The sequence below is a fragment of the Squalius cephalus genome (assembly GCF_949319135.1).
Source record: "Squalius cephalus genome assembly, chromosome: 3".
Taxonomy (NCBI): domain Eukaryota; kingdom Metazoa; phylum Chordata; class Actinopteri; order Cypriniformes; family Leuciscidae; genus Squalius; species Squalius cephalus.
The window spans coordinates 17,461,652-17,475,999 of NC_137124.1; the positions used below are offsets into that span (position 1 = coordinate 17,461,652).

The 14,348-nt window shown below is 39.5% G+C and overlaps 1 protein-coding gene across 8 annotated transcripts in view; it reads left to right on the top strand.

Annotated features, from left to right (window-relative positions):
- The window catches only part of exoc6b (exocyst complex component 6B), a 95,809-nt gene that overhangs the window by 64,982 nt on the left and 16,479 nt on the right, over window positions 1–14,348 (top strand). For all 8 annotated transcript variants that reach the window (XM_079867098.1, XM_079867099.1, XM_079867101.1 and 5 more), the window contains 2 exons: window positions 3,096–3,237; window positions 6,139–6,212. In XM_079867098.1, the coding sequence (XP_079723224.1) occupies window positions 3,096–3,237; window positions 6,139–6,212 (216 nt within the window). The remainder of the gene's footprint in view (window positions 1–3,095; window positions 3,238–6,138; window positions 6,213–14,348) is intronic.

Genomic DNA, 14,348 nt, shown 5'->3' on the forward strand with positions numbered 1-14,348 from the left:
TGCTGTCAGGTATTTTCGTAGGAGATGACTGGAGTGTTTTAATATTTAAAGCATGCGTGGTGCACGGCAGGGGAAACATAATAGTATTGGGGACCCATGTCTTCAGCAGGTGTTTGAAGTTGCTGGCTCTTTGAAAATGGACTGATACTTGGGAATCCTGCTGAACACTATGTAGCCAAGTATGGAGGATCTGTTTGGAGAGCAAATATGTATTTTCTAACATAACGCTCCCAAACGCACTACGAATGCAACAAAGTTGCGCGCAATAAGTGTTCATGCTCAGCATTTTTAAGTCTTCAAGTGGCCTCCTCAGTCCCCTGACCTTAAAGCCATTGAAAACATTTGAGAAATTATAAACCCTGAATTGTGATAAGTCATGCAGGTCTTCCAATGAAGCTCAACTTTGAGAAGAATTTAAGGAGGATTGGAAAGAAGTTAAGAACGACATATGCGCAAAGTCAATACCCAGGAGAATGGCTGCTGTAATGGAACCAACAAAATATTAATAACTTATTACATTGTAGTCAATGTATTCTGTATTTCTTGTGGGCTTTTTGTTTTTCTATGAATTTTTTTGCATAATACTATAATACCCATATTCCATGATATGCTGGAGATTGCCTTTCTTGCCAAATCATTTTGTCATTTTACCTTAACCAAGTTTAATCTATTCTTCTTCCCAATATATCATTCTTCTCATATTTTGATTGGGTAATTGATCCTGAAGGGTCATTAAAAGCAAATATTTTGCATTTGGCTTGGTCTCTTGTGAGTGTTTCCACTTTTCTGCATGTACTTTGGAGTTCTCAGTTGAAATTTGGTGTAGTAGCACACTACTTGTTTTCTTGTATAATATAGTGTTATAAGTTGCTTTGGATAAAAACTGAATTATAAATCAGTCAATTTCAGTCTCTCTCACATGGTTTCTTGGTTTCTTTGCTATTGTCCAGTATGAATGCGGGTTTCAAAAGTTTATGCTTCTTCAGTTAAGCAGCAGAAAATATGAATGCATGTATAAATGAATACAAATATATCAATATAAGGAAATAGAGAATCTATTCACCCCTGCCAAGATTGTGCAATCCTTGCATATGCCTCTTGCTCACCACATTTTACAAACGCCTTACTCCAATCAGACCAAATGACTCGTGAGTGATGAGAATGTCCCCAGTAGGAGACAGGTACCCGTGTGTGTCTTCATTCCACCATGAGGAACAGAAACAACCCTTACTCCTTTGGCCTCTGTGATTTATTATGGCTATTAAACATACAGAGACAGGAGTCCGGAAAACAAGTGTGTTTATTTTTTAATCACTGCAGTGCAGTGCATGCACTCTAATCATCTATAATCACCTAGTTAGTGCTTCAGCCTGATTAGTGGCTGACTGAATATGACTGCAATGTGTGTGCATATGTGTAGTTGTATACGTTATATGTTAAGTGTCACGTTGAATGCACAAAACAGTTTTCTACTCATTATATCCATGCCAACTGTAGATTAACACATAGGCCATAGGTATTTCAGAAGCTGGTGGAGATGGATTATAGCAATTTCACATGGGGCCTGACCCCACACAGGACACAATCACACGCCTCCATCCTCTTTTTGGAGTGAGAGAGGAGGGGAGTGCTTTTCCTGTTGACCCCACCTGACCTGAACCATTCAGGTCTTTGTCGGTCAGGTGCATGTGTGTGTACTTTATACTTTACATGACTGTGTACAAAGAAGCTGAAGTGAAGTTCACAGCCATATGGTCAGCTGATGTTGTGGTGACGCCAACCCTCCCCAGTCCTTGCCCTCTGATTCTGTAAGAACAACCTTATGTCGGGGCTGTGCTGCTGTAGTTAGATCTTGTGCTCACAATGTACAGTGACCCTGAAAAGTATTTAGAAACTTAAGACACTCTTAAAACTCTATGAAGTTCATTGCATTAGAAATCTTAATATGTAGCGAAGTGCCATTCATTTTGTAAAAAGATGGATAGCACAAGTGCAAAACATGTCACTTAGTGAAACGTGTCCATAGTTAATGTAATGAACAACCTTGGAATAGTTGGATAGATGTGGTTTAGAAAAGTGCAGTTAGTTGAGAAGTGGTCTAGGTTATATATTATTTTATTTATTTATTTTTATTTGTCCCCACCACAGTCCTTAAGGCCTCTAAGCTGTCAGAGACCGAACCTGAGAATTAGTTAGTTAGTTAATGCTAGTAGCTTCTAATTTAAGAAATGTCTACAGTGGAATTTCCATGTGAGATGGAGAGAGACAGAAGAAGAGGAAAGGATGAGATGACTGAAGCAAAGAGGACATTGTCTTGCTTTCTGTTTTTCCTTCCATTCTCTACCCATCACACATGGACAGAAAAGGGATCAAAAAGACCTCTCATTCTCTCTTACATGGATTTACTGTGTATTCATCCTTCATTTCACTAGATTTATTGCCCGAGTGTTTCCAATGTGCAGGAAGTCCTCTTGTATAATGGTGTTTTGTTTTTATTTTTTGACCCCATCAGATAAAAATCCCACATAGACTCTTGGCCCTCCAGTCTGCTGTTTTCTTTAAGGTTTAGTGTCATATTAATAGCTTTGGATCTCCCCTAAAGTATTAGCCTGATTGTCAGGAAGGCGCTGGACGGCAGACAAGGGCATATTTGAGGTTTTCGGCTTGGAGCTTGAATTGTGTGTGTATCAGCGTGTGTGACGGTGAACGTGTGTTGATGTTTAAACAGCACTGCGGTTCTCCCGGCATAAATATGCACCATAGTGCTGCTAAGCTCCCCTCTTTATGTTTGTGAGATTGCATGTAAGCATTGACTCTTGTGGTTGTAAATACAATATGAAAAGTATTTCTTGTGTGTGCTCCTGGACATCTACATTAGAGACCAGAATGCAGCAGATTCTGACTATCGAGTGAATGAAAGGATTATCTTATGATATTCAGTTGGACAGGGACAGGGAGGAGAGAAACATGTAAACAATTCAAATAAATGTCCATAGTTTTACCACCTATTGGAGAGGGTTATACTGTGTGAAAGATATTCAGTTTGTGAACCTCAGATTTCTTTGTTTTTCTCTCTCATCTGTCTCTTTCTCTAGGGGAAGGTGGCTCAGACGGCATGTATGTCAGCCTGTAAACACCTTTCCACCTCCCTGCTGCAGCTGCTGTTGGAGGCTGATGTCAGGCAAGTGTCTATGGGAGCCCTGCAGCAGTTCAACGTGGACGTCAAAGAGTGTGAGAGTAAGTTTAAGTAAAAGTTCAGTGACCTATTCATAATCCTCCTTTAAACCTGATTGCATGATTGTACTTCATCCTGGTGTGGCTCAATTTAAAATTTCCCGAATCCTACTGGAGACTTTTAATCAAGCCACAATGCTGTGTTTGCTGTAACTAACTTCTTATTTGACACCCATGTGACTTTCTGAAAGACTAAGCTGAAAGTTAGAGAAAAAGGTGAAAAGAGAAGGGTATGCATTTTTTGCTAGCATCCGAGATTTGTCGCTTGGCTCATCTCTCCTCACGGCTTTGCGTGTGACCACAGCTAAAACTGCCTTTGAGCACCTAACCCCGTATGGTTAATGGATTTCCCTTGATCCTCAGCCAGAGCACGCTATCGCACATAGGTCACAGAGAGGGAGAGAAAATAACCCCAGTCATATAACGGTCACATCAGTTACACTGTATGACACCTTTTTCTTGTGGTTTGCTTTGGTTTACCAAGCAGCCTGTGATTACCAGTGATTACTTTCATTTTTAGAGACCCTCTGTTTATTTGTATGCCTCAAACCACAAAACTGAGCTTTTTAATCAAAATGTCATTCGAGTAATAATAAAGCCCCCCCCCCCCCCCCCCCCCATACTCATACACTCATTCCTTTTGAGACTTGGTGAATGAGGTGTTTACATTTTTTGGAAGTTTGAAGGTTGGGTCTTAGGACAAAATGGAAAACTAAAATAACTTCTTAAAGATGTAACCACTTGAATGCACAGATGATGTGTCTGTGGTTCAATCTATCAACAGTTTGGAAGTGTCTGCACTGTGGGATAGAGAGGGAGGGAGATATGAAGGCACGATGAAGAGAGGAAACGATGAGGTTCAGTTTGGAGAGTTTCAGAAGGGTTGGAAAATATATTTCTTTGCATAAAGCTTGATCATAAGCAGCCCCAAATTTGTTTTTAATGTGTAATGTTGAATATGGGTAAACTGTGGAGTGCAGGTGAGTACTCTGGCTGCTGCGTTTTGAATGTATTGAAGTCTGGAAATAGCTTTAGAAAGAAGAAGGTCATAACATAGTCGTGATGTGTAGTGTTGAAGGGGTGGACAAGCATCTTGATGGTTTCACTGTCATAAAAAATTAGCAAAAATTGTACAACAGCTCGTCACTGGGGCAGTACCCTAAAAGGGACAACTTTGTACCCCTAAAACATGCACATAAGAACCTTTAGAGTAATACAATTTTTCCTTAAGGTACTTTAAGGGTTTAATTTAACTATAGTAGGGTTTAAAAATAACAATAGTGAACACTGTAAAAAAATATTTTCATGATTTGTTATCACAACTTTTTATCTTTTGTCAAATCAACTTCGATAATTAATGTGGTTCATAGCATCATATTTTGAGTTTCTAATAATTAAACCAATTTCCTTCATTGTATTTACTCAAATATTTTATTTCAGTGAACTCAATATTTTAAGGCAACCAGGTAACTTACTTTTTTAAGTTAAATCAACAATAATTGTTTACAGTGTATTCATAATTAGTTCACGATACCTAATGCTTATAAGAAATTGAACTTTATTGTAATGTGTTACTGCGTTTCGTAATCTGTTATTTTATGATTGAGTATTTTTGGGTAAAATTGGCCATTTGGGTACTTTCAGGTACAACTGGACATTCAGTCATATTATAATAATAATAATAATAATAATAATAATCAGTCATATTATATACTAGAATGCTTCCTAATCACTTTTCCTAATTAAATGTTATCAGTCATCATACGACTGCATTATTATCTCGAGCCCACAAGAGGCTCTGTTAAACTGACATTGGCCTCTCTCGTGTTTGCGGCGCCTCTTTGACCTGTACAACACCAGGAGCGAGCGATTGGACATTCAAAGGGAGAGGGCGTCAAGAGTTGCTTCCTGTTCAGTTCAGCTGGTTTTGGGGAGCATAAAGATCTTGACAGCATTTCCTTGCTTATCCCTTGGGAGGTTTCTTAGTGTAGTCAGTAACAGGGCTTTACACTGGAATGTGGCAGTTAGGTGAAAGCCTAGAGGTCTCTGTTCTTGAATCTTGATGAGATGTGCTCTGACACGCGTCATGTAAACCATGCCGCCTTTGCCGCAGGTCTCTCTCCTGTAAAAAGGGGAATGGGGAAGTTCGCAAAATCGGCATAGTCTCGGGCTGAGACGCAGCAACAAAAGCGCGAGGGTAAGCAGTCGCTGGCTCAGCGTTTGCGGGGGTCAGAAATAAAGATGGCAGGCGTGTAATTTGCGTGAGAGGCAAGAAAGGCACGCAGCATCACGAGGTGAAAGGGATTTCTTCTGGCCCCGGCTTGTTTTGTCTCCGCGTGTCAAATGTTCCGTTTTTCAGAATGGTGAAGCCGCTTGTTTACGGGTTCCCGTCCAAAGGCACAGAAAGGTCCAATGGCCCTCAGAAACCTCTACAACTCTTGCACTCCCCACACACCCCCAGCCCATTGGCTTTTCACAAGTGTTGTCGGCCCCTTCGCTAAGTACCACGCCACTGGTCTGGGAGAGCGGCCTCATGGGAATCGCCGTCAGGCCTCAGGTTACGGGGTAAAGGCTGCCCCCTCATCCCCACACAGTCCCTCTATCTGGCTTGTCAGATCAACGTTGGGGAGAATTAATGAGAGTTTGATGATGATTTTTTCCACCGAATGGGCCGCACAAAGCCGGTGGCAGACCGAGAGACATGACTCTGCTCTGAACCACCAAACGAACCCTCCACCCCCTCTGCCAGCACCCCCAAAACCTTCAAAGCCCCCTTCCATTTCACCTCCCCCGCCCCCACTGAACCTCCCCCTGTCCTCCCCTTGTCCCGGCTGTCATCCGTCTGCCAATCTCCCGCTCCATGGCGAATTCCCTGCTCTCTTTATCCCTCTCTCTTTCCCACAGGGTTTGCCAGGGCCGGCCCGGTGCCTGGCTTCCAGGGGGACACTCTGCTGCTCGCCTTCATCGACTTGAGACAAGTAAGTCTTTGTTTTTTTCCACTCCTTTTTCTTTTCTTTCATTCTTCTTTCCCCTTTCTTCTGTTTTCCCCTGTTTACCCCTCAACATCCCCCCCCTTCTTTCTCTTATTTTCCCCTTTACTGTCAAACCCAACCCCCTAAACCTCCACGCTAGCCTTAGTTTTGTTTGAAGGTTTCCTCCAATGTGTGAGTCTGTGTGTGTTTTTATTCATATCTTTGGTCTCAAGGCCCTGTCTGATATTCACCTTTGGGTGGTTTTGTATTTACCATTGTGGTACAGAGGTGGCCTCAAGACCTCCTTCTGTTCGGTTTAAGGTAAGATTTTTTTTTAGATGGTTCTTTATGAGTCATCTTATCCTACTTGCACCTCTGCACACTTGAACATTGCGGAACTGGAGCCGCTGATAGAAAACGTTGGCCTGTACCATTGCTCTGGCTTGAAAAACAAAAACTGAAACACACTGAGATCATCATCAAGGTGATTTTGCAATCAGAAAGACAACACTCCAAGGCATTATTCTTTTATCCCTATTATTTTTGTTTAGAGGACATTTTGATAGTTCTTTGGTTGCACAGAATCGATTTTGTTACTGCAGTTCATTTGAACGTTCAGTATTATGTTGTCAGAGCCGTAGCCTAGCAGTTAACATGCATACTTTAAGTTCAGACATGTACCCTATGTTGAGACTATTTGTAAGCACCTCATAATTCAATTCTGATTCAGGGAGTCATGATCCATTTAAAGGATTAGTTTACTCCAGAATTAAAATTTCCTGATAATTTACTCACCCTCATGTCATCCAAGATGTTCATGTCTTTCTTTCTTCAGTCAAAAAGAAATTAAGATTTTTAAGTAAAACATTCTAGGATTTTTCTCCATATAGTGGACTTCAACGGGGACCAACGGGAGACCAAATTGCAGTTTCAATGCATCTTCAAAGGGCTCTACACGATCCCAGTTGAGGAATAAGGGTCCTATCTAGCAAAACGATAGATTTTCTATATTTTATTTTTTAATCACAAATGCTCCTCTTGCACTAGCTCTGCAATGCTACAATGCATGCTAACGTGAAGTAGGCGGAAGTACTGACCCAGTGTTTACAAAGCGAACATGCAAAGACTAAGTCAAATCCTGATGAAACAACGATGTCGGACAATTTTGAATTTGGTGGAGAAAATGAGATGAAGTTTTTACCGTACCCTACCTTTTCCGCCTATGTCACGCGTAATTGTTCCAACGTAATTACGTAATGCGTGAAGTTGTGGACGTGCATCGCTGAGCTAGTGGAAGACGAGCATTTGTGGTTAAAAAGTATATACAGTTTTAATATTTTTTTGAAAATGACTGATCATTTTGCCAGACAAGGCCCTTATTCCTCGGCTGGGGTCGTGTAGAGCCCATTGAAGCTGCATTGAAATTTTCTTATACATTATATAACATGTATTAAGTGACTCTTTAAATTCAGAATGAAAAAGCTACAAACAAAAGCTTGGAATATTCTTTGTTGAAGGTTGTTCTTTTGCAACATTGGCTTTCATGTACAGTCCTGTGTGGCAGGTCTTGCATGTCTTGCATACTGTAAAAAACAGCTAAGCGATTGAGTTAGCGTTTGTACATCTAACTGAAGTTAGCTAAATCAATTCTTACATTTTGTAAATTGATTCACAATTGTTAAAGAATCAATCACAATGCATCGATGAATTAGTTTTCTCCCCCATCTCTAGTAAGTGATGCTCATGTGGTAGTTCAATTTCAATCCAATTGAATTATATCTATTTGATCTTTTTGCATTATATATTTTCTAAAAATAAAATAAAATTGGCAAAAACCTCAACCTCAAAAGACAAAATGTATATATTGTATCAGGTCATGCATCAGTTGTATTAAACATAAGTACAGTTTTTTGTTTTTGTTTTTGGGACACGTCAAATGAAAGTAAAAAAAAAAAAAAACGGCTGGTAAGAAGTATGTAGCGTATGCGTGTTTGTCAATTCCGAGATCTAGAGGGAAACAATAACAGTGGGGTTATAAGGGTCCATATTTGGGACCCCCTCCCTTGTTGCCAAAGTGGCCAACCTGGGCGGGTGTCAGGGACTGAGAGGGGATGACGGATGGGCTGGATGCTCAGGGAGTACTGGATGAATGAGCTGACAGACAGTGACAGATAGCTCTTTCTTCCACTAAAACAATTCCGTTTTGTCCCGCCTGCCATCATGATGCAGTGCCACTTGTTTTCCATTTAGTTTTTTTTTTTTAGTTTTTTAAACCTGACTTCACCATGAAGGCGCTTGTGTGGTTTTGCTTTGTTTTGTTTTTAAGAGAGGAGAAAAGAGGATGCTGAAGAAAAGAATGAACAAAATAGCCATTTTGCTTTTTTTAATGTCATGTTTTGCTTTTGAGCTGTCATGATGCATGACTCTCTACAAAGATATCTTTCATTATTAATACTGTTATTGTTATTATAATTTCAATAGCATCCGAAGTCGGTTAGAGGTGCAGACTTCTCTCAAGAGGTGGCTTTTTAAAGGGGTTGTTCTGGTGATCAGAGACGTCAGAACTGTTCTGTCCCTCTGCGTGCCTGGCCCTGAATACGCCCGATAAATCAACCTGAAGGGCCCGTTTGTGTCCCGGTCTCCCGGGTCCTGGGATGGGGCTGCGGGTCAATCCTTCTGGAGATAGACAACGAAAAGGTCCGGAAGCTCTGGGAGGGGTTTTGGTGAAAGGCTGGAACCTGGATTCACTCTCCTATCTGAAAAGACAAGAATACAAAAAGAAAAGGACATCCAAATTATGCTTCAAAGTGCTTTAGACAGAGAGTAATAAGAGGATGGATGGAGGATGACGTGACGAACGACTTAATTCTCAGACGTCCTCATTCATTATTACATTAATCTTTACTCTTCAGCCACATTCATATAGCACGGAGATATGGTTGACAGTGCTGTTTGGAGTGCGAAATACGGTTGTGTTTGGTTATGAAGCAGAGTTAAAATTCTTCAACCAAAATGCCTACCTGGAATTTTATGGTGTCATGGCTGAATTTTCAGAGTGGGTTCATCTGTTACATGCAAAATGAATGTACATATAGCAAAAACACATGAAGGATGACATGTAAGGATAAGGATGGATATGATGTAATTACGTAAGATATGACATAAGAACTGGACTTCAGACACAATCAATTGTCAATCTCAAACACTGTGTTTAAGTGGCCTTCCTGTAATTTGACATTTCAAAATGTGAAGCATATAGAGGTGAAAGAAAATACTGAAGACAGATAAAAACCTTCCTGTGTTTGACTTGCCTTCCAGTCTTTTTAGCAGGTTTTCCAAGATTTTCCAAGAAAAAGCAACAGATAAAAATTAGACTGAGGAATCAGAAGGAGACATTATGATAAATGGTATGCTCCATGCTGCAGTTCTATATTTAGGAGTCTTATAGCAGATTAGGGAAGGTTTGTGGTGATGGGAACCCTTGGCTGGCCTTGGTGTGGGAGGCCTGCTGGCCTCTGTGGCGAAGCTGGCCCCCCAGCAGTGCACGTTCTCGGGGCTGCCGCATGCCTCAACTCTTGCGCTGGATCTTCTGCCTTCCCAAATTCCTCTGAGTTCTAAGGGGTGGGGGGTGGAAAGAGCCTCCAGCCAGGCTTTGGTTAATGCGGAGGCCCTGATGGCGGAACTGTTTTTAGTGTATGAAGGGGTGGTCTAAGTAGAGTTTGACTAGATTTGACTAATTTGATGGTTAACTGCATATGGTTTTTGTCTGTCTGTCTGATTTATTTATTCATCTGTTTGTCATTTTTTCTGTCCGTATAACCTTCAAACTTAAAGGATTTTTTAAAAATCTTTTTTTTAATTTTACAAATCTTTCAAACAAGACTTTGTCATGCTAACATTCAAATATTGCCTTTAAAAGGCAATAATATTGCTTTTCTAGTAAAACATTTGTTGAATTTCAGTTCATTTTGATTCTATTTTACATTCAAATTTGATATTGTGATTTTGCATTCATATTTATTACAAATTCACTTATTGAATTTGAATTTTTAAAACCATTCTCATTTCAGTTATGATTGGTGCACAAACCTGCGGGGCTCAAAGTAATGTGGTGCTCTGGTACAGGTGCATAAAAGCCTCCATTTGTGTCATAGATGGTGATGGTTGAAGGTATGAGAGACATTAAATACATCCCCTGCTGTGGTGTCTCTCCTCCCCACACTTCATGATTCATTCTAGGGCATTGCATAGAAGTGCAGAGGGGGCGGGGAAACATTTTCCTGATCCCGTGAATTTAGGAACCATGAGGCTGCTAAGCATTCCTGTGGCCTGTCCACAGGCATTATCCTAGTATTCCTGGAACGTTGTTAAAAGGATTCAATGTAAAATGCATTTCCCCTCTCTAACCCCTTCCATTCCTTTCTCCTAGTCCTTGGCGGTGAAAGCCTAACACCAGTGACACCACTAGAGGCTTATGCTTGCATCCTTCTGAACCATATGGGCACCTTCTTAGTGTCCATACAATTCTAGCTAGCCAACTGCAGCTGTGTCTGATTTCTTTTACCTCTATTTCTTTGTCTCTGACATCACTTTTCTCTCGTGATTGTGATAACTCTTTTCTGCTGTCAAAGTTGGTTATGTTGGTTTAAGTGTGGTTTGATGCTTGCACAGAAACGAATGATTGAAATGTAATCCGTATAATGTTCTGGCACCATCTGATGATTTAATACTCTCAGGGTTATTTTGGAGTCTGTTTATATTACTTTATATTTTTATGTGTGTGTCTGGTAATCGCTAAACAAACTCAGAGTCCGCTAGTGACCCATAGTGAAAAAATGTTGTTCCGGCAACAGGGTGCAAGGCGGGGACATGTTGGCGAGCCAGAAATTTGAACACCACCACCCCCTCCACCCCGAAAGGAGTTCACTGCGGTTTAAGAAAATTTGCTGCTTGCTCCCAAATCTCAGTCAGCAACCTTCTCTAGAGAGTCAGGGAATCTGGAGAATGTTCCTTCAGTTATAAAGACTTCTTGTAACAAAATGAGATATTTTGTTCTTCTCAAACTTCAATCTGTAGTTCTTACCTGTGTAGGCGATTTGATGGTATACATATTTATTTTTTTCTTTAAAGGTACACTATGTAACTATGTTTTTTTGTTTGTTTGTTTTTTCCCAAAATGTATATAACAAATCCATCTTCCAAATCGCGTTTTAGGTTTATCCTGAATCACTACGGTATGCCTATATTCTGACTATTTTAGACAGAGCAGGACGCCAACCGCTGCAGAGTAACCCAGTATATATACAAGTACATAAACAGAAAGAAGTAGCTCCAGCTACAACATTCTTCTGCAAGGTGCATACAGTTTTGTTTATTAACCTCTAGAGTGCCGAAAGTTACATAGTGTACCTTATATTATTATAAATATATGTGACCCTGGACCACAAAACTAGTCACATGGGTCAATTTTTTTAAATTGAGATATATACATCATCTGAAAACTGAATAAATAACCTTTCCATTGATGTATGGTTTGTTAGGATATGACAGTATTTGGCCAAGATACAACTATTTGAAAAACTGGAATCTGAGGGTGCAAAAAAATCAAAACATTGAGAAAAACGCCTTTAAAGTTGTCCATTTATGTTCGCGATTGTACTGCATTCACTCACAAAAAGAAATGTTGTATATATTTACGGTAGGAAATTTACAAAATATCTTAATGGAACATGATCTTTACTTAATAACTGAATGATTTTTAGCATAAAAGAAAAATCTATAATTTTGACCCATACAATGTATTGTTGGCTATTGCCACAAATATACCCGTGCGACTTGTGACTGGTTTTGTGATCCAGGGTCACATATAGTCATGGATCACAAGATGTTACAGGCCATAACAATATAATATTTGCGGTAAAAAGTGTCTTATATAGCTTAAAATGTATCTTTAATACAAAATGCAAAATGCATCTCCAATTATAGAATCACTTCAGAAGTTTTGGGTCGGTAAAAACACTAATATTGTGAAATATTATTATAATTTTTAAATAACTGTTTTCTATTTTAATATATTTTAATGTAATGTAATGTATTCCTGTGATGGCATGGTTGAGTTTTTAGATGCCATTACTCCAGTCTTCAGTGTCACATGATCCTTTAAAAATCACTCTAATGTGCTGATTTGGTGCTCAAGAAACATTTCTTATTGTTATAAATGTTGAAAACAGTTGTTTAATATTTTTGTGGAAACTGTGATTACATTTTTAGGATTCTTTGATTCTTGGAACAAAGTATTTACTGTCACTTTTGATCAATTAAATTAACAATAAAATTAATTAATTGAATAATTAACAAAAGTAATCATTCTGACTCAACTTTTGAACAGTAGTGGATGTACCCTATTGTAGTTTATTATTATTATTATTATTATTATTATTATTATTTATTTTTTTGAACTCTTATATTTTTTGTCTGATTTGTGACACTATAATTAATCTTCATATTGTTTGTGGTATAGGAGGAAGTTCACCGGTTCAGAGAAATGACTAACGGGAGTGTCCCATTCAAGGAATACTTGCAGTATTAATGTATCATTTGTTTCACACAGTTGCCTAACATGCGCCAACATGCAGGCTTTGGGGGAAAATGAATTTATACATAACATCACTTTCTATTAAGAGTTTCTATTTGAGTAAAACTGAAAGGCTAAAACCTTGCACTTTGAAAAGTCAAAACGAAAGCAAACTACCATTAAACATTGATTAATGATGAGACACAATGTGATCATTATTGAGAAAGTGGAAATTCTGGTGAATAGATGAGTGAGCATATGGTGCATATAAAGGTTACTTTGAAAATCGAAACCGAACTCTATCTAGATGTGGGATTTCCAGCCGTTTCCAAAATTGCCGTTTGGTATTTCCCTGTCAAGCATATGCCTTTTGGAGAGTGAATCACTGCAGTAAAATATCCTTCTGCTCTCTGTGGGATTGCAGCTGTTATTCCACCTTCTTCTCTTATACAATCTATCACGTCAGTCAACACTGTTCTGGTTGCATATATTTTTGTATTTAGAGAGAGAGTTCACCCAAAAATGAAACATAACAATATTGGACTCATTATATAGACAACAAAATTTTTAAATATATATAAATATATCTTATTTTGTGTTCCAGAGAAGAAAGTCATACAGGTTTAGAACAACATAAGGGTGAGTAAATGACAACAGAACTTCCCTTTTCTTTTTTTGGGTGAACTTTTCCTTTGAATTTTCCTCATATTTTGAGCTCTGAAAGACACATTAAGCCATGGTGCTCATGTGGATGATGCAAATCCAATTTCCTAGCCTGTCTCCACAAACAAAAGAGCCAAAAATGCTTAAATTAAGATTTAAGAAGATGATTTGTTCCTTAAGGACATTCTATTTCACAGTTAATAAGAATTCCAGTCAGTTTCTTGTCATCCACCGGCAGTTCAATGACCATGGACCTGATCTGTAAGGTTATTTTCCACCTTTGGAGGATTGGTGAGTCTAAGACCACCTTTGTCCCACATTCTCTTTTAGTGATGTCAGTAGGATGAACCAGAGTGTGTGTTTGTGTTTTTAATGGAGCCTCTCTGTCAACCAGTCTCCCTGAACCTTAACCTGCCTGGTTCAGTAGCTGAGGTCAGGCAGTGAAGGTGCGCAGGAACGAAGAGAGATTGAGGATGAAACCATATGGGCCGTGCTCTTCTCCTAACCCTGTTCAGCTACAGCCTCCCACAGATCCGCTTTTTTGTGGTTCCTTTAGGGAGAGATAGAAAGTTTGAAAGAACCAAGACTGCCACAGAATCTCGATTGTACAAGCAAACCAGCTCTCCCAGATTTTCCTGCCTTTGCTTATGGAAAATATGTGAAAATGAATGAGAAGGAGTGGAAATGTAGGAAGGAGAAAGAAAAGGAAACGACACAGGCAGTGCTCTCCTCAGACCATTTCTCCATAGTCTCCCTAAACAAGCCAGTGACAGGTGTCACAGTTTAATCGTCCCCCATTTGCTTCCTCTCAATGCCCAGTGAGTGTGTCACGCTTAAAGCCATCCCCCCTGCTCTTTCTCAATGGTGTGCTGGTGTGTGTCAGTGAAAGGCCTGTTTGAGGCGCT